The sequence below is a fragment of the Echeneis naucrates genome, chromosome 14 (genome assembly GCF_900963305.1).
Source record: "Echeneis naucrates chromosome 14, fEcheNa1.1, whole genome shotgun sequence".
Classification (NCBI taxonomy): Eukaryota; Metazoa; Chordata; class Actinopteri; order Carangiformes; family Echeneidae; genus Echeneis; species Echeneis naucrates.
Window position 1 is genome coordinate 10966879 of NC_042524.1, and position 22236 is coordinate 10989114.

Consider the following 22236-nt stretch of genomic DNA (forward strand, 5'->3'; position numbering starts at 1 on the left):
CCCCCAGTTTCTCACCCAGCTGATTCTCTCTCACCATCTCTCCCAACCTTTTTGTAGTATGTGATTAAGAAAACAATAACTGTGGTTTACAGTCAACACAGGATAAACTGGACACTGTCAAAGCACTGAGGATTCAGAGCTTCCATAGCTGGTGGTGTCCATCATGCATCTCGCTTTATGCACAGAGAAATAATAATACAGTCAGAAGTGTATTGGGAAAACTGATGGCATTGAGTGCATCTCAGTTCTCCAGGTTAGAGTCCCAACCCATATTAATACAGAGCATTGAAATGTGGACTGTATATACTGTATGATAGTCCCACAGTTAGTAGTCAAACCTTCCCTGTATGGGTAAACATGAGTCCTACACGGACAGAAACGGATGGAAAGTAGCACATTCCTGCCACAAGAACACAACGCTCCACCGTCATGTCTAAAAATAAGCTATATTCTCTCTCCTCTGGATTACTTCTTTGTAGTCAGTTCCATTTGAAACGATAAATTATTGTTGAACTGAATCATTTTTCAGCTGAAATGTTTTTGTTTTGTTTTCTCATCCGGAAAAAATCCCCAACAAAGCGCCTTACACTTGGTCCTGCAGTCTCACCAGCAGAGAATGACCAGCATTTTATCTCATAAAGAACTTTGCATAAAGAATTGGTTTCGTAAAATTTGCAGCAAAACCTGTTTCTCAGCCTCCTCAAGGTGTGTTTTCACATTTTGTAATAATTTCAGTGCTAATGTTTAAGTTGTGTGGGACAACCCTCCCTGGAACCCCAGCCATTTAACCTGCAAAATAAACAGGACTTCTATTCAGTCTTTTTAAAACCTTGCCAGGTCTTCCTACATGAGCTGCTCTTCACTTTTGGGATCCCTCAGGTCAAGTTGCAAAAACAAAGTCTGCCATTTTAAAGTATACCTCAGCGAGAATGTGCAGTCGAAACAACAACACAACAACAAAATACAGCCACCAGGGAGCTCAGCGCAAAAGGGGGGGAACCTAGCACAGGAATCACTGTTTTTAAGATTATTGTGGATTTCTTTATAATGTGATGTTTATATCTCATTTATTTCTTACATGTATTTTGCCACCTAAGCAAGCATGTACTGTGAAAGTCTTCCAGTCTTGATGTGAAAACTTATTATTGCTGTGATCTGTCTATTTATGATGATGGAGGTGTGAGGGAAGTGAATGGGGTTTGTAACTTTGAAGTTTGCAACTATGGGACACAAGCAGGAGATGTGATGTACTCCAGCAGAATTTGGTGTCTTCACATCCACTGGTGGTGTTAAGGACGGTGTATAATATGAGTCTATAAGCTATGTAGATTTTTTTAAAAGGCAGGTTAACCTTCTGTTTACCTCTTTGTGATGTACTAGATTAGTGTAGCCCTTTGAACCTCCTCATAAGCTCTGGTTGAACCCATCTAGTTTGTTTATCTGAATGACTTTTTATTCTTTGATTAATGTGAGCTTAACTTTTGTAAAGTACATTGAAATATCAATGTGCGAGCCTATATCGTTCAGGGAATTATTTTCTAAATTTAAAATCCTTTCAATTTTCTTTATAAAGCCTCTCTACAGAACATTATACACAAGATATTTCCCAAGATGATTTTCCACTTATATATAAAAAAACAATAGAGAAACCAACCTTTGGTGTATGAAAATGAGAATTATTTTATAGCATACTGTATGTCATAGCTGCCTCCTGTACTCTATTGACTAATTTACCCTCAGGATGCTGATCTCTCATCTGGCTTTGAATAGGTCAACCCTGGCAATGGCACACTTAGACATGACAGTATTATTTAGTAATTTATTCACACTAAACTACACTTGAGAAGGATCTACTGTGAATAAACAAAGCCAGATAGAAGGGATGAGGGGGTATGGCATTTATAGCAAAGCTGTTGATGTGAGCATGGGTTACAGTTAATGATTAATAGATACTGATAAAGGTTCAGTAAATGAGGGGAGGGGCTTATTGCAGCCTGCCACAGGGCCTTGAAACGCCTTGCAGTGCCCCTGGTCACTTTCTATGTCAAGTTACAGGCTGAACAAATGTAAATGTTTACCATCTTGTAAAAATAATGCTTCTGGCTTGCCAGTTTTTCTTTTATAGACTTTTAAGTGAATCTTAAATTGCTATACCAGCATTTTTGATTGTGAAAAGGGGAAAAAAAAAAAAAAAACAATACATGGATTTTCAAATGTCTTTGTCCCATACACAGGGTTAAATGCTCTTAAAGCGAAAGAATGTCAAAAGCAACATCGGATTTGAGAAATGTATCTCAATTCTCACCAATTTTATACCAACACTAATGATTTTGCGAATGTCTTTGCATAACAAGCAATTGTAAGAATATATCAGTCAGAAAGTCACTGTGTTTTCAAATGTTTGGGATTGCAGCTCACCTGCGTCGTTGAATGACTCTTCAGGGTCCTCCTAAAGGTCACTTCACATGCAAAAAATACAGTCTACAAGACTGCAACAAATCGAATGTTTACAGACGACAGCATAAAGTTACTGATTTCATCTTCAATTAATATTTCACTTTTGAATGGACAATGATTTTTAAACAATGAACTGGTATTGTAATGACCCCTCAATGTGTCCTGTGGACATCTTTGTTTCACTATGCGCTGAATGTCAAAAATCTAATGACTGCATTTTTTTAAACAAGATATTCGTGTGATTTTTGTTTCATATAGAAGGGCCTCTTGTCTCACCACTATGTAGCAGCAATTTATTATGTAGCACTTGATTGAGCCCCCCTCAAGAAACATGGGTCATTTATTAGACATTCAAACGTCAGTGTTGACATATTAATGCTGTTGTAGCAAATGTTTCCATGGCTGATCAACTTTCAGCGCTAGAATTAGAATTTGTTGAGGTAAGCTATACAATTTTCCCCCTGTGGATTTTCTCTGGAGACAAAGTTTACTGAATTTGTTCAGGCACTGATTGTATGTTTGAATGTAAATATATTTACAACATGAGCTGTGTCTTAGTGCAACCAACAAAGTAATAGAAGCATGTTTTTCCTGTCTTTGCTGTTTCTTGCTCTCCCTTTCTCTTCTTTTACCTCTCCGCATTTGTGATGGTCAAAATGTATACTGTAGCGTATGGTAGGAGGCCTAGAGGATGAGGAATGAGATACTTCAACAGCTAATGTATACACAGTATGTTGATGATTTTATTTGTACATTTTGGGGAGAAAATAGTATTAAACTGTTTAAAGGCATGGGGTGTTCATGTTTCCTTTATGTCACGCAGGCACAGGGAGAACACACAAACTCTACACTTAAAATCTTGAACCTTCTTGCTGTGAAATAAGAAGATAGGAGACTGTGGGACTGCTTAATGAACAGTGAGCTCAAAACATTAGAATTTATTAAAATATACAGCAGATTGAGTACATTGTATGGTATAATATGATTGACAGGTTGTTTTATTGTTTGTTTAATTCATATGCAAAACTATGAGACAAGACACATTTTGTAAAAGACATGTTAAGTATACAGACTGCTCTGTATTTACCCGTCAGCAGGCATGGCCTGGTCACAGCTTGACTGTGGAAACAAGTCTGAAAAAATGTTATTCGTACTTCAAACTTATCCAGGTTTCATTGAACATGGAGTTGTTGGGCCCAGCGAGTTGAAATCCCACTGAGGACTCACTTGTCACGTAAGAAGGAACTGATAATATCCATAGGCAGAGGGAAGATGATGGTGGAGTTCTTCTCTGCTGAAATGGTGTTGAGAGTCTGCAGGTAGCGGAGCTGAAGGGCTGACGGAGACTCAGCGATCACAAGGGATGCCTCCTTCAGGGCACGAGATGCATTCATCTCACCCTCTGCAGCAATAACCTGTGTGTGGAGCAATAAAGAGAGGTGGGGAAAGCCCAGAAGATAAACATTTTGAAATAATGGCTGCTTCCTATGTTAATAACCGTTAGATACTTTTGTGTACACATTGCTTGTTTGTTTGGTTTTTTTTTTCAACACATGGTGGTGTTACATGTGTCGTGTCACATGTCACACATCCTGACCTTGGCTCGGGCCTCTCGTGCAGCCTCTGCTTCAGCTGCCATGGCTCTCTGTAGCTGAACTGGCAGCTTCACGTCTTTAATCTCCACGCGCTCCACCTTGATGCCCCAGTTGTCTGTGGCATCATCCAGGCTAGACTGGAAAAGTAACAGTGCATTAATACATCTCAGTGTGGTGCAACTGATTAAAAATTGGGGCTTTATTCCAAGAAGACCACATAAGAAATTTAATTTGGATGTCATCTGTTAGTGAAACCAATAAAATTTCACTGAGTCTACATCACATCAGCATCTTAAGTCAAATATGTTATCCAACTTGGTAATTTATTCTCCAGTTCTCCTGGATTCTGTACCTGCATGCTGTGAGCAATACCCTCACGATCAGACAAAACCTCAGCCAAGTTCTTAGTCCCCAGAACATTTCTGAGTGTGGTTTGTGCCAACAGACGGGTGGAAAAGTCAGCATTAGACACATTGGCCACAGAGGCGATGGGATCATTGACCCGGAAGTACACCACTCCATCTACACTAATAGTAACTGAGTCCTTAGTCAGGATCTAGGAAAGAAATACATGATAGTTTATGTGTATGTTCATGGGGTTCAACTGGATTTCTTTTTTTTTTTGTGTGTGTGTGTGTGTGTTCTGTTTGCATCAGCTCCACCTCTTGTGGGGGGATGTCAAACGACACTGTCCGCAGATCCACTTTCACAAAGGAATCAGTGCATGGCAAAATGAAGAAAATTCCTGAAAACAGGGAGCAAAACATAAATAATAGTGAAGCAAACTATTTTGCTCCAGTCTGATATTTTTTTTTATCTCTGTGACTCACAGACTGTTTTGATTTTTGTAATAGTCAGTGAAAAAGTATAGAAATGTTGATGGTTTCTACCTGGTCCTTTGGGCTTTCTGTCAGTAATGCGTCCCAGCCTGAAGATGACAGCACGCTCATACTCCTGAACAATCTGTAAGGCAGGCAGGTAAGACCACAACACAACACAACACAAGTCACATTCACATATAACCAGAGGTTTCTGTACTTCAATTCTTTGTCCTGACTTTCTGAGTTCACTCACCTTCACGCAAAACCAGATGGTGATGGGGAAGAGGCAAACTGTGAAGATGCCACAGATTATGACGATGGTCCATCCGATGCATCCCAAAGACCCCGTCCTTTCAGCTGGAGAGAGGGAGCAGAGGGATTTAGAGTATCCAGTTGATCAGTGAAACTGTTTGGAAATGGCTTTGGATCGCTTTAGAGGTGGAGGTGAGATGAAACCAGACACTACACCGAACACTTGTAAGAAACAATCCATTTTAAATAAAAGTTTTGTGCCTCTGAGAGAGATTAATATTGTCCTTGAAATTTTAATAGAACATCATTTAAAAATGTAATGATAAATTCATGAATAAACATTGGATTAATTGTTGGGATGTACTTCAAATTCTCCATCTCTGATCTAGCAGCCACACCAGTAAGTTTTACACAGAGAACTGCATTCGCTTTCTCTCTCCCTCTCTCACTCACACACACAGTGCAAACAGTTAGCTGTTTACTCATGAACAACAGTTCATTGAGTAATGCTACTAAGTTCATGTGTATCAGAAAAACATAAAATAAGTCATTTTCAGTCTTTATCTCTGCATGTCCCCGGTCCTCAACCTGACACTTGACTTTATGATTGATCACTTAGCACCTATTTCACTGTCAAACAGCAATTATCATTTTTTGCAAAAAGCCACTTTCACTTCCTTTGTTCTGCTGTGGTTATTTTTTTTTTTCCTACTGTCGTAAATAGCCTGATTGATGTTTTGTAGGTCAAGCTAACCACATTGATCATGCTTCCTGTTGTTGAAGTAAAGCTAATTTCCTCATCATAATAAAGACAATTGTTTTTGAACTGTTCATTGTTTCACATGAGCTATGAGTGCTTATGTGAGAGACTATGCTGGTTAAGACTTAACAAAGTGTGCAATCTGCTGCTCTTCGTTATATCTGTATCTTTTTTTTTTTCTTTTTTCAAAAGGTAATAGCAAACTGCTCATTGGGATGGAAAATTTCTACTTTGTACAACCAGTTCCTGTTCATAACCATTCACCCAAAGAAAAAACAAACCCTGATTGAAGGTGAGTGCACAAGTATCATGTAACTTGATCCTGTCCAGCAGGCTGGTGACAACAAACCTGCAGGAAATTATGCTAAATTCAGAGGTGAATATTTATCAGCAATGAAATTATAGAAATATTTTATACAGGCCATATCCAACTGTGCAACATTACACTTAACAGCACAAAGCATTGATACAGACAGATAACTGAAGGGAGGGACACATAAACAACAAAGTCACATGTATCTGGGACTCTTTATCTTGGTGGCATGTGATTTCTGTCTCTATGACAATAGAGCTAAGAGCCTCTATGACAGCTTTCCACCAGGTGAGCTGCTGAACTGCTATCATAAAGCTTAAAGGTCTCCTGCTCACATAACTGATTACTTCCTTTCAGCATCAAGGAGATAAGGTGTTGACAACATATTTGCTGTTTGTAAACCTTCAGCGGAAACTTTACACACCATAGCATTGGCCACAACCATTGAAGAAACATTACGGAAAAGACACTAAAAGAAACATGGCTTCACTTACATATTAAGGTGTCATGGCTCATTCCTTTTCTCTTTTGGCTTTCCATCTGGTCCTCCATTTCCATGTATTGCTCTCAACTGAGGTAGGGGAAGTCTGAAACTGAATTAATGTGCAACTGAGGAAGGAGCCACCCAGCCTTTTAAAGCTACAATGCTGCAATCTGTTCTGAGAAAGTGTAGGTGTGGCTCTGAGTTGACCACTAAGTGCAACCATCACGAGGGATTGCACTCAGGTCATTAAGCATTTACAGTCATGGAAAAGTATAGATAAAGGAGGCGATCTCAAATACTGTGGTTGTGTACTGTATGTACAATAAATTACTATTAAATTAATATTTAATTATACAGTTTTTTACTTACTTTTATATCCTCAAGCTATTATAAAGAAAATGTTTATTGAAAATCTTTTTCTTTTTCTATTCATTTGTTTTTTGTATGTTTGATTTTCTTGTTATTCATATGAGTACCAACCTTGGTTAAAAAAAAATACATTTTGGAGCATTTATGGGAAGTTTCATGTAAAAATTCAAATATAATTTTAGAAATCATAGAGAGAATAATTGGAAAAGACAGAACAGAACACTTATTGTTATCATATTAAGGTGATACATTTGAATATTTCTTTGCTTTCTTTAGACTAATAGCCAGAAAGAAATTATGGTAATTATCTAAACAGGCATTTGAACATGTTCAATTTTGCAGCTGAAGAGACTAACAAATTGTTATAAAAGAAAAGAAAATGCAAAGCTACACAATGTCAGATCATTTATGCCTTGAAATTGCATTATTCATGTTAAGAATTTGAAGTTCAAGAAGCTACAGACATGTTCTCTCATATGACTATGCATATTTCAATTTGCAAAGAATATTCACTGTACTATGAGTGTTAGTGAAAATTTACAGATGAATCAGTAAGAGCTGTAGCAAAAGTATTGCTCTACAGGGAAAGTCATGGAAGTGATTACAGTAAGTTCTCATGACTAATGGGCACATGACTGATTGCATCAACAGTATGTTAGGCAATATGGCAACTCAATACACCATAAAGATGCTTTTCTCTGAAAACAAGCATAATTTTAATCTTTTATTTTCTTATACAAAGCATAGTTGTTTTTTTTGTTGTTTTTTTTAAGACAGACTGGCCACATCGCTACAGTCTGCATGTCTCGCTGTTCTAAATTACACTTAACTTCTTGTCGACAAGGCGTTTTCATTATTATTTCCACTTCCAGTGATATTACTCAGGCCACTTGCCTGATAGTAATGGAAATACACAGAATAGAGAGACAGCATGAGCTACACCAAGCAGCAGTTTACTGACAAAGTAACAGAACAGGTGCAAATAAAAGGAAAACTCAGTGTAACAAACAAAATGTCTATTACACTCAAGCAATAAAGTAAATGTCTCTGACTGAAGACCTGTAAGTCAGAGTATTAACTGAGGTGTACAGTGAATAAAGAAACATTGGCTTTACTGTGTTGACAATCATCACTGCTGAATGCGGACATACCTCTGAAGACTACATATTACTCAAGTTGTCCTCAGAAATATCTGCATACAGTGAGTCCGGTACTAACACAGCCATATCTGTTAAATAACACAATTTTCCAAACATACAAAATGTTAATCACAGTAAACTGAAAACACAGGTGAGTGTTCACTCAAAATAATAACATCAGCATAGCTGCCAGATGCTGGATTTGTTTACAACACCCCCAACCTTGACATAGAGAGTTAGGGTTGGGGGTAGGGTCATGGTCTGTCCATTCAAAATGTAATTCAATATACCGCATGTTAACAAAAAAAGTTCATATCATATTACAATATTCAACTCAGGGCACTCAATTCGTATTAGTCCATGTTCTTTCTACCGAGACTGGACACGAGATACCACATGAGATAATGTAAGGTGATTACATGATATCATGTACTTTTTTACAAATTTTCTATAATTCATTATTCACTAATAAATGTTGATAATCTTCATTAAAAACAAGGAATTCCAGCTAACATTAAAACCAGTCACAGTCTATTTGTAAAACCTAAAACAACTTAAGACAGATGATATTTACAACAGTTAACAATTAATAAGAGAGGAAGTATGCCTTTTTCCCCCCACACATTATTTGATTATTTCATTTTTTGATCAATACTAGTGCTCCTCATTATAGTTAGACATTCTGGGTGTAACAACTGCAGTGCCTGTATGTCGTCCTGTGCTCTGCAGGATTTAAGGTCAACATATAAAACGGCATGGTACATGATAGGGGTCTACTTTATATTTTCCAAGTTAACTGTGGGTTTCATTGCCAACCTAACTGAGGGTGCAGGCCTGGTTGGAGGGGGAAGGTGTTTCCTGGGCCTGCAGGGTAGTTGGTGAAACTGTTAGGCTGTGGAAAGCTCTCCAAAGCAGATGTGGGATGGGCCTGGAATGAGACAAAGAAAGGAGTGTTTTTATAGCAGTGAGGCTTTATCAAACCGACATTCAAATAACATGTCATCGACCAGAGTGGTGTCCGTGTATCTACCTGCAGCAGGGCAGTCTGCATGGTTGGGTTGTGGAGGCCACTGAGGGCAGCAGGGGAGGCAGAGGGAGAAAAGCCAGGGACCCCAGGGAAGGAAAGCAAGCTGGGGAACCCACTGCTTCCTGGAGGCTGGAGTCCACTGCTCAACCTAAAATATCCCAAGCACAAATGAAAAATTGCATACAATTTCATCGATAGCATGCAAGCAACCAGCAGTTACTCCAGTCAGTTAGTGCTTTCATCTCATACTAAAAAGCGAATTAGCACATTCTAACACAATGTCAAACTATTCTCTGTTTATGTGGTACACAGTACATTGTGTTAATATGGGAGTGTGCTGCTTTAAATCTATAAAGTATAAATGTGGTATATCATTGTAATTTTATACATGTGTTCATACACTAATTCAGTACTTTACTGTACAATGTAGTCCTGTGTAAAACATTATAAAACAATATTGAATGGCGTTTCCACCTTTATGCTGAATGCCTGAAACAACACGCAGTGAGGTTTGTGTTCACATCACATGTTCATTTACAAGATGACATGCTTAATTTATGGCTGGCAATAACCCAAGTCTAACCTTCTCACTGAAGAGCAATACAACTGGACTTTGTAAGGGCAGTGTTTCCATTTATCATACAAAGTGGAAAATCAGTACCCTTGACCCGCTCTTTTTCCAGCCATTTAACACATAATTGGAACTCAGTATCACATTTTTTTTTTTTTTTTATCATTTCATTTCATAATCTCTATCTTGAAGAAGAGTTGTAAGTGTCGCTGTCAGCAGCAGGGTGCTGGTTTATGTATACTGCACTTGCCATGGATGCATAATTCCAAAGGCTATGTCAGGGAACTTTACTGAAACTGAGGATGTTTTATACAAGGTTTGTTTTGCTTCAGCTGTAAGAAAGACTTTAGACTTCCACACTAAATAAGGCACTCAACTTTGTTGTTGTTCAAGCTAATATCAAATCTAAATTGATAAATCTACATACAGCAATAGCCATTCAAAGTCTACTTCATATATTGTCCGTAACTGAATAAAATATTGACTGTAAATACATGTGAAATCATTAAGATCATTTTAAATTATCCATATGATGTGTTCTCTTTCTAATTAAAAGTTAAATGTTTTGAGCATTCTGAAGTTGCCTATCAAACTTATCTGGCATACCCAGGCTGGAAATTGGAGCTGAAGGCAGATGCAAAGCCTGGTAAAACTGGTGATGATGACGGAACCCCTGCTGCTGCTGCCGCTGCCGCTGCTGCTGCTGCCTGCAGTGGTGCCACTGATGCTACCGAGGATGGCGTGGCACCTGGCAGTCCCATGAATGAAGACAATACAGGGCTCCCAGCACCATGCCCCCCTGACACACCCAGTCCTGGGAAGGCAGCGGGGCTTGGGCCAGGCGGGAGGCCTGGGAATATAGAAGGGGCAGAAGTGAGGCCCAGGCCGAAAGGGGAGGCCGCACTTGGGGCAGCATTGGTAGCCAAGCTTGGGTAAATGGAGGTTGGTGGGTGGTTAGAAATGTTGGTACTCGGAGGCATTGAGGGCATTGATGAAGGGATAGTGGAGGGAGGGAGAGAGGAGGAAAGTGATGAGAAAGGGGACAGGCCAGGATAATGGGAGGGAGCAGGGCTGGAGGACAAAGCTTGGAGGCCAGAGATAGCAACAGGACTAGGGAGAGAGACTTGAGGAGAACCTGAGGGGTGTGACAAAACCAAGGAACGTGCCAGAGCAGCCTGTGCAGAACCTGGGACCACCAGGGAGCTGACAGACGGCGTGCCAGAACGAGAGGTGCCCTTGAAAGCAGAGGGAACAGGGCTGTTACTGCCACTGCTGCTACCCCCTGTGTGTCTGTTCAGGGATCCAACTGTAGCAATGGCAGCTGGAGCTTGTGCAGAGTGAGCTGGAGAGGGTTTGGGACTGGGGCCTGGCGTGGAGCAGCTCGGAATTACTGGAGTGGATGATCCAGGAGTGAGAGGCTGTGGTCCAGAGGGGGTGTAACTTCGAATCACCGACCCAGGGTTACCTGCTTGTGGGTGTATGCCAGGAAAAGAAGGTCCTGACTGGTGGTCTGCAGACTGGGAGAAAACCTTCTGCTGAGTTGAGCCCATGGAATTCGTCTGAGACAGTAAGTCTGGACCACCACGGGAGGTAGCAGGGGTACCTGGTCGGGAAACAACATGGAAGGGCGAGGAAGAAAAGCCCCCACTGCCAGGGACGGGGGTTCCACAAGGGGTGCCTGAAGGGGTGTGGGCTTTAATGACGGATGAGGGTGTGGGTGTAGCATGACCACTGGGCGTCTGTGGTCCTGCTTTGATAACAGATGGGGATGGAGCAGGGGAGGGAGAGGGGCCATTAGGGTTGTGAGAGGGTACCATGCCAGGGAAAACTGGTGTGATGGGAGTTGTTGGAGGCGGCTGAGCAGGAGAGGCCTGGGGTGGGACAGGGGTAGATGGCGTGGACCCATGAGGAATTAGGAGGGGCCCACTGTTGACTCCAGGTGTCGTGTTCTGTGGATTGCCTGGTTTGGCATAACCTGAGGGCAGAAAGAGATCAGAGCTGCTAAGAAAAGTGATGATAGCAACCAAGTAAACGAACCTTAATGCATTTAAACCGCACAATTAGATACACTGGATGATTATTTCTGGTTTTCTCTAATCAGTTATTGTGAAAAAAGAAATGTCATCCAGGACAAAAGCAGATTAAGTTAAAGCCCAACAAACTATTTTAAAAGAAGCAATCCACTCAAAAATGAGAGGGAAACAGAGCAAAGAGGAAAAGTAGAGAGCATCCTTGCGTGCATCTTATCAGATGGAAATTCCAACAATTTTCAAGATTGGAATATGTCTTCTTTCACCTTTGGGGAAATCTTGAAACGATTTATTTAGTTAAGTAACCTAAAATTAGTACAACTCACACTGTTATTGTCTTGACAATTTCACAGTTTATTAAAACTGGAGTCATCTTTGTAATTATGATCACATATGTCCCCAAAGGCCCTAAAAGATGTATTTCAATTATGAAAACTGATAAGACCCTATATCAAAAAAATAAGTAATCCCAAGCAATGCAAATTAAATGCCAGCTCACAACATGATCCCAGAAAGAAAAGCATTAATGACATTAATTTGAAGTTATTCCCAGTCAAGACAACCAAAGACCTGTCTTCACAAATCAATAAAACATTGTTCTGCACTGACTGACCAGAAAAGAGAAGGATATGAAAGATGTACAGCAATACAACAGCCATGAAAAATTATTGTTTTGCTTTTCACAATTTTTGTCTGTTGACTCCATCCTATCAGACTTGGTCATGCTCTACAGATTGGTATTTCCATATATTTTCAAGCTCAAATGTATATATATATATGGAGGAGAGCGAATATATACAGTAAATATCATATAAATTCAGGTGTATTGGCTATACAACAATATAATCCAATAACACCTGCTTAAAAACTGCCATTTCTTGGTAATCTAAATTAAAGGTCTAACTAGGACCCAATACTAAGCTGTTGTAGTGGAATGCAATTAAAACATAAAGGGGCTTATATTTTTCTGGTCACTCAGTGATCAGTGAGCAGACGTGAAAGCGCATTCTTCACCTGATAAAGGTAGGAAACGGGAGAAGCGCAAGTAAGCAGCATGCCAGGAAGTTAGGCGGCAAGCTTCAGGGAGAGCCTATTTGCTGTCACACGTGCGCATACACTCTCATTTCAATCGACTCATACCTGCTACTTTGTGGGTGGAGCTGTAGGGGGGAGGGGGCACGCTGGCTGTTATAACCCCTCCCACAGAAACAAGGCCTGCGTTGTTGTATGCACCTGAATAGCAGTTGCAAATATTAACAGTATCCACCACACACTCATGCAGACACACACAAATTTAAGAATCACACACAACGTAACCCACCAACAACGGTACTTCACCCAATTGCAGATGGCTGCAGCAAAACATGCCTGACCATGACTAAGAGCTACTCAAAGCAGCATTAAAGTTTCAGTCATCTTAACTCACACTATCTTTTATGTCTAGCTTTTTTTTTTTTTGGTTGTTCTTTTTTTGATTAGCGATATGTTGTATATAGTTCTGGAGCACTGCAACCAGCAGGGAAAAGTTGTATGGATGAATAAATGCAAGAGTGGTCTTTCTTACTTGGCGCAATGGTAGCATGGGGTCGGCACGGTGGTATAGGGTAGGGCACAGGCCGATGAGGGTTGTAGGTTGAAGGAAACTGAAAAGGAAGAGACAATAAATATAAAATGCTGAATTTACGAATCAGTTGGTTCTGCCAAGCTATAATGTTTTAATGTTTCTCAATGTGTATCACTAATTGAGGATTAAACTAAAAAATGATTGAAGGAAATATCAAAGTTGTGTATTATGTCTTATAATGTTCCAATTTTCCAGTTGAAGAAAATATTATATTATACGTGTGGATTTTAATAAAACCAAAAATAGAACATCTTTTCATATAGAAAACACCTGATTTATCCAGATGTTAAGGACAGTAATTAATGTGATCTTCTTCATAGTATATTACTCCTATATTCTTTTCTATGTGTCCCTATTATTCGGCTTTTTCCTTCTATCATAAAGCCTTTACTCAAGTCCATTTAGCACTCATAGTGGTCTATCATTAGCTATATAACAAGGCTTGGCACGTAGGAGGAAGTTGTTATCATGTCAAAGTGATATAATCAGCCATATGAGGACTCTATTGTATCACCATGGTTGTGCTCTTGCTTACTGGTTTGAATGGTCCAATAATCCGGGAAGCAATTCCTTTCCCCTCCATATTGTTGGAGGTGTCATCTTTCTTCTCTCCTTCTTTTTTTAGCGGAGGAATCCCCTGTGAACGTAAATGGATTCAGTTTTATTATGGTCAAGTTTCCAGATTTATAAATATGCCACAATAAACTAAAGAGTGACATCAAGTTTTAAAGTATAATATCTACATTTAATCAATGTTTTGTGTAAGCAGCACTTTTGTACTTTGTCTACAGATAATGCTGGAGGTGTAACAGTTTCTAATCTTTGTTCTGTTCACTAATATCCTGAAAAATTGACTACAGTGTTAAACTACAGTGACTTCCATCCCCAAAACAAAATCTATGTTTATTTCTGTTATAATACAGCAGTGGTTAGTTTGTAGCTAGCATGTTTTAAATCCTTTACTAACAACCGAGATGCTTCAAGCAGAGCTCAGTATATGTTGTTGCATATACTTACAGGGAATGTGCCAGTGACCAGACTGGGTCTGCCTTTGGGGTAGGGATTCCCTGGTATGAAACCACAGGAGGATATCATGGCTACAGGAGCCTTGCAGCCGACCTTACACACCTAACAAAGCGAAGGTAGTATTATTTTGGAAATATTGTGCACACGCAACTAACAAAGGACATCCAAGGGGTTTTAATATGTTCAGATTAGCAAATTGGCCTTCCCTAATGACTAACCTCCCTAGAAGACAAAAAAAAAGGAAAGCTTTGGAAGCTTACTTGTTCCAAAATCCTGCGAGCTCGCTTCTTTTCAGACAAGTGTGTGCGAAACAGATCCTCCACAGGACGGTAATTTTGAGCATCTGAAATGTTCCTGTGTAGAAACAGACACCCAAAGTAAGCTTTTAGTCTTTGTGATTGCACAATGTAATGGACAGCCTGACAGTCCACAAATTGCCAGTCCATAAATTGTAATAAATTAATAACTTAATGTAATATATGCATTTCAAAATGTACTCACAAAGCAATCAGCTCCAGAACTACTAGTTTGTCCTTGGAGTAAGTGAAGCAATTCAGGATATTTGCAACTTTGATTGTTGTGATTGCAACCATTTTCTAAAGGAAAAAAATTGTTAGTATAACAAACACAGGCAAATGTATTAAAATAAAGTAGAGACTGAAGTCACTTTAAACAGCTGTTACTTACATATTGCAGAGCTTTCACTGCTTTAATCTGGGGGTCTGACCATGAAAAATACTTCAGTATTTCCATCACCTGTAATGAACAAGACAGTTTAAACGTACAGTAACAGTAAAGCTGCACAGATATTATGGAAGCAGTATGGGTTAGGGTTAGGGTTAGTATGCCGGTATTTACATCATGGTTTTTCTCTGTTATGTTTTAATTAGCATAAAAACAACTACAAATACATATCCAACTTTTACATTACATATAACAAGGTGAAATTATATTAATTTATGAATGCAGGGTAAAACATCAAAACTTTTCCCATTTGATTTAGAATTCAATTCTAAATTATGCCAATATGCAGTATTTGCTCTCATATCAGTTTCTTATTTCTGGACATTTTTATTAAATATCCACCTCAGAACTGTATGACACACACAAAAAATGAATAGGTTTACAGTTCTTTTTTTGGGGGGAGGGGGGGGCTGCGTCTAGAGTATTAAAATGCAGATGAACATAACAGGACAGTGATGCTGTTTTTGCAGTTACCTGCTCACTGGAGAAATATCCGTGCACCTGCTCTATGGCCTTGATGCGCTGATCGGTCATGACGCACTGAAACACAAGAGTTTTATTTACTTAACAAACCAAACAAGACGATTTCACATCAAAAAGCGAACAATCAATTTACGATTAGATGATTTCACCTTTTTAATCTCATCCAGGACAATGTCAAACGACTTTTTATCCATGTTTGTTGATTCAAACAAACAATAGTTTCCGTGACAATGAAAATTTACTATACACCGAACTTGGTAAATGCACCTTTTGCAGCACAGCAGATTAAGTAATTCGAGACAAAATGCATTCGGATGACTTCAGAGCTAAATACTTTAATACTTAGCCAGCCTGAGGAACTCATTCATAATGAACTGAGAGTATAATTTAACACATTAAATATTCGCACTAAATTATTATCTACGTGATGAAGATGCATGATCTTATTACTCTTTTACGATACAACTTTTCCGCCTGTGAACAATGACTTCCACACGAGAAGAGCAGTCTGCAGCAGATCTGTCCGCAGCTAACAACAAGCTAACAACAAGCTAACGACACCGCAGTGCTGAGCGCAGCTACACGAAACCACGTTAGAAAATCCCAGTAAAATATCTGTATATCTTTCCACCCAAGCTCACTTTGAATTTAACCCTAGCGTTAAATGCAACTGAATCGGAAAAATATGCAAATTAATTTAAAAAATGAATATATAAAGAACAGCACTGTAGTTAGCTTTCACTGACAGCTGGCGCTAGTAACGTCAACATAGTGTAGGACCCCTGAGGGAGCTTGCCAGAAAAAAAATACCATGTGGCAATTTATGTGAAAAAGAAAAAATATTTAAAGTATTTGCATAATATTATCAGTATAAATAGGTCTTTTTCCATGGCTACTACCCCAATAAACTTGAACTGAAATACATTTTCGCATTCTGTTTTAATGTTTTTATTCAGGCGTTGTGAGGCCATCTTTGGGAAGTGTACGAGAAGTAAATATTCAGCGAGTCTCGGCGGCGCAGAAACATCAGGAATAAATTACTCAACTTTAAGTGAAAATGGATCGGTTTTCGTGGTCAAATGGACTTTTGGAAATAAACGAGACTTTGGTGATTCAGCAGCGGGGTGTTAGACTGTACGACGGCGATGATAAGGTATAGTATGTGGCTTGACACAGAACACAGAAGCTGTGATCGTCGGCGGTTAAATGTTCCTCACTGAATAAAATGTTACATCTCGTATGTTTCTGTCATTATTTCCTCCAGGCTAAACTGGATGTTGGAGTTGCCTTGTTAAGCACCCACCGGTTGATCTGGAGGGATGTCAAAAATCACGTAAGACAGCAGGAACCAGGACCGCACACACATCTGCCTGCACTGATGTTGTGTTGAGTGGTGTTTCTCACACCTTCTTTGCTTACTTCCGTGTTTTCCATACTTCTCCGTTTCTCTAAGGAATGCTGCATAGCCATGCCCCTGTCACAGATTGTCTTCTTTGAGGAGCAGGCTGCAGGAATTGGAAAGAGGTCAGCGTCCAGTCTACTATCGACCATCAAAGTCAAGCAGTGTCCGATAACATTCTCACTGTTTTTCAGCGATAAGTGCAGTCAAATCAAAAATGATAAGGCCATGGTTATTATGTCGAATGGGGTTATATTAAGATATTGTCTGCAAAACATTAGCCAGATCTTACATGTTTTATTGATGTTTGAAAAATTGACACGCATCACAAATAAGCCTTGCTTGCAATGTTAATACACTTCGGCTGTAATGAGCTTAAAAATAATGGGGTAAAGTAAGAATAACTAAGTCCTTTTTGGAAGATATCAGAGCTTTTTAACAGTCGGTTTAAAGTCATTTTTTTTTATTTGGGGAGTTGTTTTAGCTTCTCTTCCTGTAGGTCACTTTAGGATGCATTGTTTTGTCAGTTCTCTAAAGTAGACCCTGCAATACCATTCTTCAGTCAGCTCAACCATCCTCCAGCTCCTCTGCCGTCACATGAGTTCTGTTGGCCTTCCAGATATTGTTTTGACTTCCACAGGGCCCCTTGAATAAACAAATACACATAATGGTCAGGAAGTTCAGACTCCCCCCCCCCCCCCACTTTTTTTTGGGTATCAGTAAGATTCTTCTTTTTGTGTGTGTATATATATATATCCTTGATTGAATTGACAATGAAAAATATAGTATTAATGTTTGTTTTTGAAAGGGTAGCAACTTACTTCATTTCACTTCAAAATTCAACAAAACATGAATATGCAAACAAATGTACATTATGTATGTGGTTAACAGCACTGGATATAGTAGATTGGTGGACCTAGATTTTATATGAAAAACAAACTTAAGTTAAACTTACACTTCAAACCCTAACTCTAATAGCTCTAATTTAAAATTTGCTACTTTTATCTCTTATTCTGCAGTGCAAAAATAGTCATTCACCTGCATCCAGTGCCTGCAAACAAGGAGCCAGGTCCCTATCAGCACAGCAAGGTCTCCTACATCAAGCTGTCCTTCAAAGAACATGGCCAGATAGAGGTGGTCCTGCTCATGCAATTAGCAAATAGAGCTTTTTGGTTTTTTGTAGTGCCACTTCTAGATATTTGACTCTTGATGACAGTTTTACAGGAGGTTAACAGAAGAGATGAATCAAAAGAGATGGGAGAGTACACCAGTTTCACAACCCATCCACACTGGAACTGGCTCTCAGGTTGGTGAAGGTTTAACTTTGACCAGAATCTCCTCTCTTCCATACTTTTATATTTATAGTCTTCTTTTATTTTCCAAAACTGCAAACAGGTTGTGTAAATTTATATCTCACCAAGATATTGTACATATTCAAGCCAAATGGGATTTTATAGTTAGATAGTTGATATACTGTAAATGGGAATTATAGTATTTTCAGTTCAAATTGTTCCACAGGATGGCAGTGTTGTTAATTTAGTTTTGAGCTGTACAGTGGTCAGAAATTCTTCCTCTGATTACATTTCTATCTCTTTTTCAAAAAGATTTAGTATCATTGTGCATCAAATAAATATCAAACTAAGTTTTATTATCCCTCAGCAGCTGCCTATTTTTCAAGACTGTTTGGCATATTGTTATCTAACTCACAGTAGGTCATGTGGCTGCAGATGAAATTTTATCAATTTATGGTATAAAATCAAGGTCATCAACATTGACTCGTGCTGTAACAAAAGCTGATTACAATCATACATTGTGCATAAAAAGATTATAATAGGTTCCCTCGTCACTCTTTGTCTTTCTCATCCTTTGAGATTTGTTCCCCACTCATTCTTTGTGTATTTTTCTTTCCCTCATGGTCATTTAGGCAGGAAAGACACGTGCTGTGGGGATCGTTGGCATCGAGAGAAAGATCGAGGAGAGAAGGAAAGAAACAGACAAAAACATTTCAGAGGTAGCATAAAGCAGTGAATGTATTGGGAATCCAGAGTTTGGTACAAAAAAACTATCAACACATTCATCTTCACAGAAAACTTGTCATCTTCAGAATTTATTATAAGTGATGAACTCGGACTGACCATGGTCACAGTGACACTCATTAGATAATACAACATAAACATAATACAATCATACAACAGCTGCTGGATGTTATAAAATAATTCAATTGCATTGTGACATATTTAGCTTTATGAAAGGGTGAAACAAATGTCTCTTTAGACCTAGAGCTGTATTGAATTTTTATGATGTCTGAGAGAAGGGCTGGGAATGCTCTGGAATTATATCTGATTTTTATCTGTAGTCATGAGGTTTTGTGGTTTATTTAATTGTGGACATTTATCAATTTAGGCTCTTTTTTTCAGGCCTTTGAGGACCTCAGTAAACTGATGGTGAAGGTAAAGAATGCCGTCGTTTTCATTCATTTTCCTGTACTTTCTGATTTATGAGAGATTTAATGAATGGCTGTGGGTTTTGCTGAATCACTGTCAACTGTAACTAACAGGCCAAAGAGATGGTGGAGCTGTCCAGATCTATAGCCAACAAAATCAAAGATAAGCAGGGAGATATAACTGAAGATGAGGTAAGAACTTCACTAGTAAAATTTGTAGTTTCCAGTGACTGTAGAAATAAATACTGCAACCATAAAAGACTCCAATTGAGACACACACACTCACACAAATACCACCTCTCTTAGTTATTACACTGAAAATGTCTTTGGCACAATTTGATTTTTACAAGACAGTTTAGTTTTCTATTGAATAACAGCTATAATCTGCTTTGACAGACTATCCGGTTTAAATCCTACCTACTCAGTATGGGTATTGCTAACCCAGTAACCAGGGAAACACATGGTTCAGGCACACATTACCACATGCAACTGGCTAAGCAACTGGGAGATATGCTACAGGCTCCTCTTGAGGTGAGTGCAAATAGTTTAGGTGACTTTCAAATCTACAAAAGCAAAGACTGAATTGTCTCCTTTGTTTTCTGTCCTTATCTATTTTTGACTCTTGATTTCTCCCTCTCTTAAACCTCCTCTCAGGAGCGTGGGGGTATGATGGCTCTGACTGAGGTGTACTGTCTTGTCAACCGTGCCAGAGGGATGGAGGTAATGCTCGTATAATTGCACACATCAGTGTCATCTTATGGGTGACACTTGAATGGTCTGGTCCAACTGAACCGATAATCTGGACCAAATTTATTTTCTGTACATTAACGCTACATATAAATATCATTTGTAGTTTGTCAGATTAGCAAGTAATTTTTTTTGCCTTCCATAGCTTTTGTCTCCAGAAGATTTGGTAAACGCATGCAAGATGTTTGAGTCTTTGAAGCTCCCATTGAGGTGAGTTTGAGTTGTTTGTCTTTGTATTGCTTTGTTTAAATTATCTATGCATACTCATGCATTTATTTCTCTATAGACCAGGCTTTGTGTTTATCAAAGGAATATAGGCCAGGGTAGTGCCTGTCTCACAGAGGCCAGGCTTCCTGCCTGGCTTCCTGTTGTTGGAAGTGTCTCCAACTCTTTGCAGCTGTCATTTCCTGTCACTTCCTAAGGTTTTAAAAGAAACACTTGGCTCTTTCCCTGTTATGCTGGTGCCAATTCCCCCAAAACTGGACGCATTTTGGCTAAATAAAAGATCACCTCTCCCTGTTACTGACCTGCTTTTTATTCCACCCCCCGACCCACACACCCAACCTTTCTTTCATCTGTTTTGTTTTCTCCATAGGCTGCGTGTGTTTGACAGTGGTGTGATGGTGGTCCAGCTGCAGTCTCACAGTGAAGAGGAAATGATAGCCTCAGCACTGGACAACGTAAGTCTTAGCTGTTACAAAACAACACAGTCACACCCCAGACTGATCAAACTGCATGTCTACATTAAATCACATTTGAACTCATCTCCCACCTCCTTTTTCTGCAGGTGTCGGAGAAAGGTTCCTTAACTGCAGAGGAGTTTGCAAAGCTCTTGGGTCTCTCAGTTCTTCTTTCTAAAGAACGGTAAGTTATCTCATAGTTAATTATCTCGTACTTAGTTCATCATGTGTGTCTTATTATTTTATTGATCTTTTTTTGCTGTTTTGTGCAAATAGTTTATTCTTCTCAATTTCTCAGTGTGCTCTCCTGTATCTCTTCCTCATCTCCAGGTTGTTGCTGGCTGAGAAGATGGGCCACCTGTGTAGAGACGATTCTGTTGAGGGCTTGCGATTCTACCCAAATCTCTTTTGACATGTTTATAGCCATTATTTTTGAGTTAGAGAAAAACAAACTGAAATTGGTTTACACCATCTCTTCTGATAGATTGATGCGCTTAAACCTCTATGTGTATATAACTTCTATGTGCAGGCAGGTGCCTGCTGTACAAAACAAACAAACAAACCTGTAAATACTGTTCATGCAACTTGTTGGGTCATTAGCAATAGATGGGATGGGGGAAACTAACTTAAGAGGATATACTGTGGATCTTATTTTTCATCAATTTCATTTAGAATTTCACTGTTTACAGATCACATTTTCCAAAGTAACATTTCTAGAATAAATGATAAAGGAATAAAGTTGTGCCCTCCTGTCTTGGCCTTAGAGGAAAGGGATATCCATGCTTCAGTGGATCTACATATCTTCCATCTTGTTTTGGCTTCTCTCCATTAAAATATGTTTATGGTACCTTCTCCGAATGAACTGTCTTTCTGTGTAACAGCCTTTGACAAATATAGAAATCAAAACTGCGCTAAGTTTGGTTCACAGATTATAAAATTTGGTGCTGATTGCCAAAAGCCGTTGCTCAGGTAATAAATCTCTTCAGTGCAGAGGCTGTGTTATAGGAATTCAAGTTGTGACTGTTTTGAAACTCAGCTGAAAGGTGAGCACCCTATTTATTGGCTCAGTGAAGCTTTCATCGTAAGTCCTTGAAAATAACTTTACTGTATCTTTTAAGACATTCTATTAAAAGAGTGATAATGTGTGAAATATGAGGAAATTGGTCAGTTTAAAAAACTATTATACCTAAATTTTATACTTGCTCTCAGTGTTGCAACTGTATTTGTTTGTTTTGAACTTCTGTGCCTTTTTACATGAAGTTCTTGCTCCCA

The 22236-nt window shown here is 39.0% G+C and overlaps 3 protein-coding genes across 6 annotated transcripts; 1 reads left to right on the plus strand and 2 right to left on the minus strand.

Moving 5' to 3' along the window:
* Positions 1-3357: 3357 nt before the first annotated feature.
* On the minus strand, positions 3358-6824 carry stoml3b (stomatin (EPB72)-like 3b). Its single transcript, XM_029518807.1, has 7 exons — positions 6693-6824; positions 5127-5230; positions 4943-5015; positions 4715-4797; positions 4405-4608; positions 4055-4189; positions 3358-3872 (listed from the first exon to the last, which is right to left on the minus strand). The coding sequence occupies exons 1-7, from the start codon at positions 6754-6756 to the stop codon at positions 3681-3683; spliced, it is 855 nt and encodes a 284-aa protein (XP_029374667.1). The 5' UTR covers positions 6757-6824; the 3' UTR covers positions 3358-3680.
* A 536-nt stretch (positions 6825-7360) lies between these two features.
* proser1 (proline and serine rich 1) lies at positions 7361-16459 on the minus strand. 2 transcript variants are annotated; one of them, XM_029518802.1, is made up of 12 exons: positions 15845-16459; positions 15687-15752; positions 15156-15224; positions 14970-15064; positions 14729-14822; positions 14460-14570; positions 13978-14079; positions 13383-13461; positions 12959-13051; positions 10395-11763; positions 9221-9365; positions 7362-9118 (listed from the first exon to the last, which is right to left on the minus strand). In XM_029518802.1, the coding sequence occupies exons 1-12, from the start codon at positions 15887-15889 to the stop codon at positions 8996-8998; spliced, it is 2391 nt and encodes a 796-aa protein (XP_029374662.1). In that variant the 5' UTR covers positions 15890-16459; the 3' UTR covers positions 7362-8995. The 2 variants fall into 2 exon arrangements, with proteins under 2 accessions (XP_029374663.1, XP_029374662.1); XM_029518803.1 differs by lacking the exon at positions 12959-13051 and having other exon boundaries at positions 7361-9118.
* Positions 14462-21816, plus strand: vps36 (vacuolar protein sorting 36 homolog). Of its 3 annotated transcripts, XM_029518804.1 has the most exons (15): positions 14462-14584; positions 16652-16848; positions 16960-17028; positions 17149-17219; positions 18114-18228; positions 18311-18400; positions 19019-19105; positions 19512-19544; positions 19652-19729; positions 19934-20068; positions 20192-20257; positions 20430-20494; positions 20880-20964; positions 21072-21148; positions 21295-21376. In XM_029518804.1, the coding sequence occupies exons 2-15, from the start codon at positions 16753-16755 to the stop codon at positions 21374-21376; spliced, it is 1149 nt and encodes a 382-aa protein (XP_029374664.1). In that variant the 5' UTR covers positions 14462-14584; positions 16652-16752. The 3 variants fall into 3 exon arrangements, with proteins under 3 accessions (XP_029374664.1, XP_029374665.1, XP_029374666.1); XM_029518805.1 differs by lacking the exon at positions 14462-14584 and having other exon boundaries at positions 16753-16848; positions 21295-21816; XM_029518806.1 differs by lacking the exon at positions 14462-14584 and having other exon boundaries at positions 16753-16821.
* Positions 21817-22236: the final 420 nt, after the last annotated feature.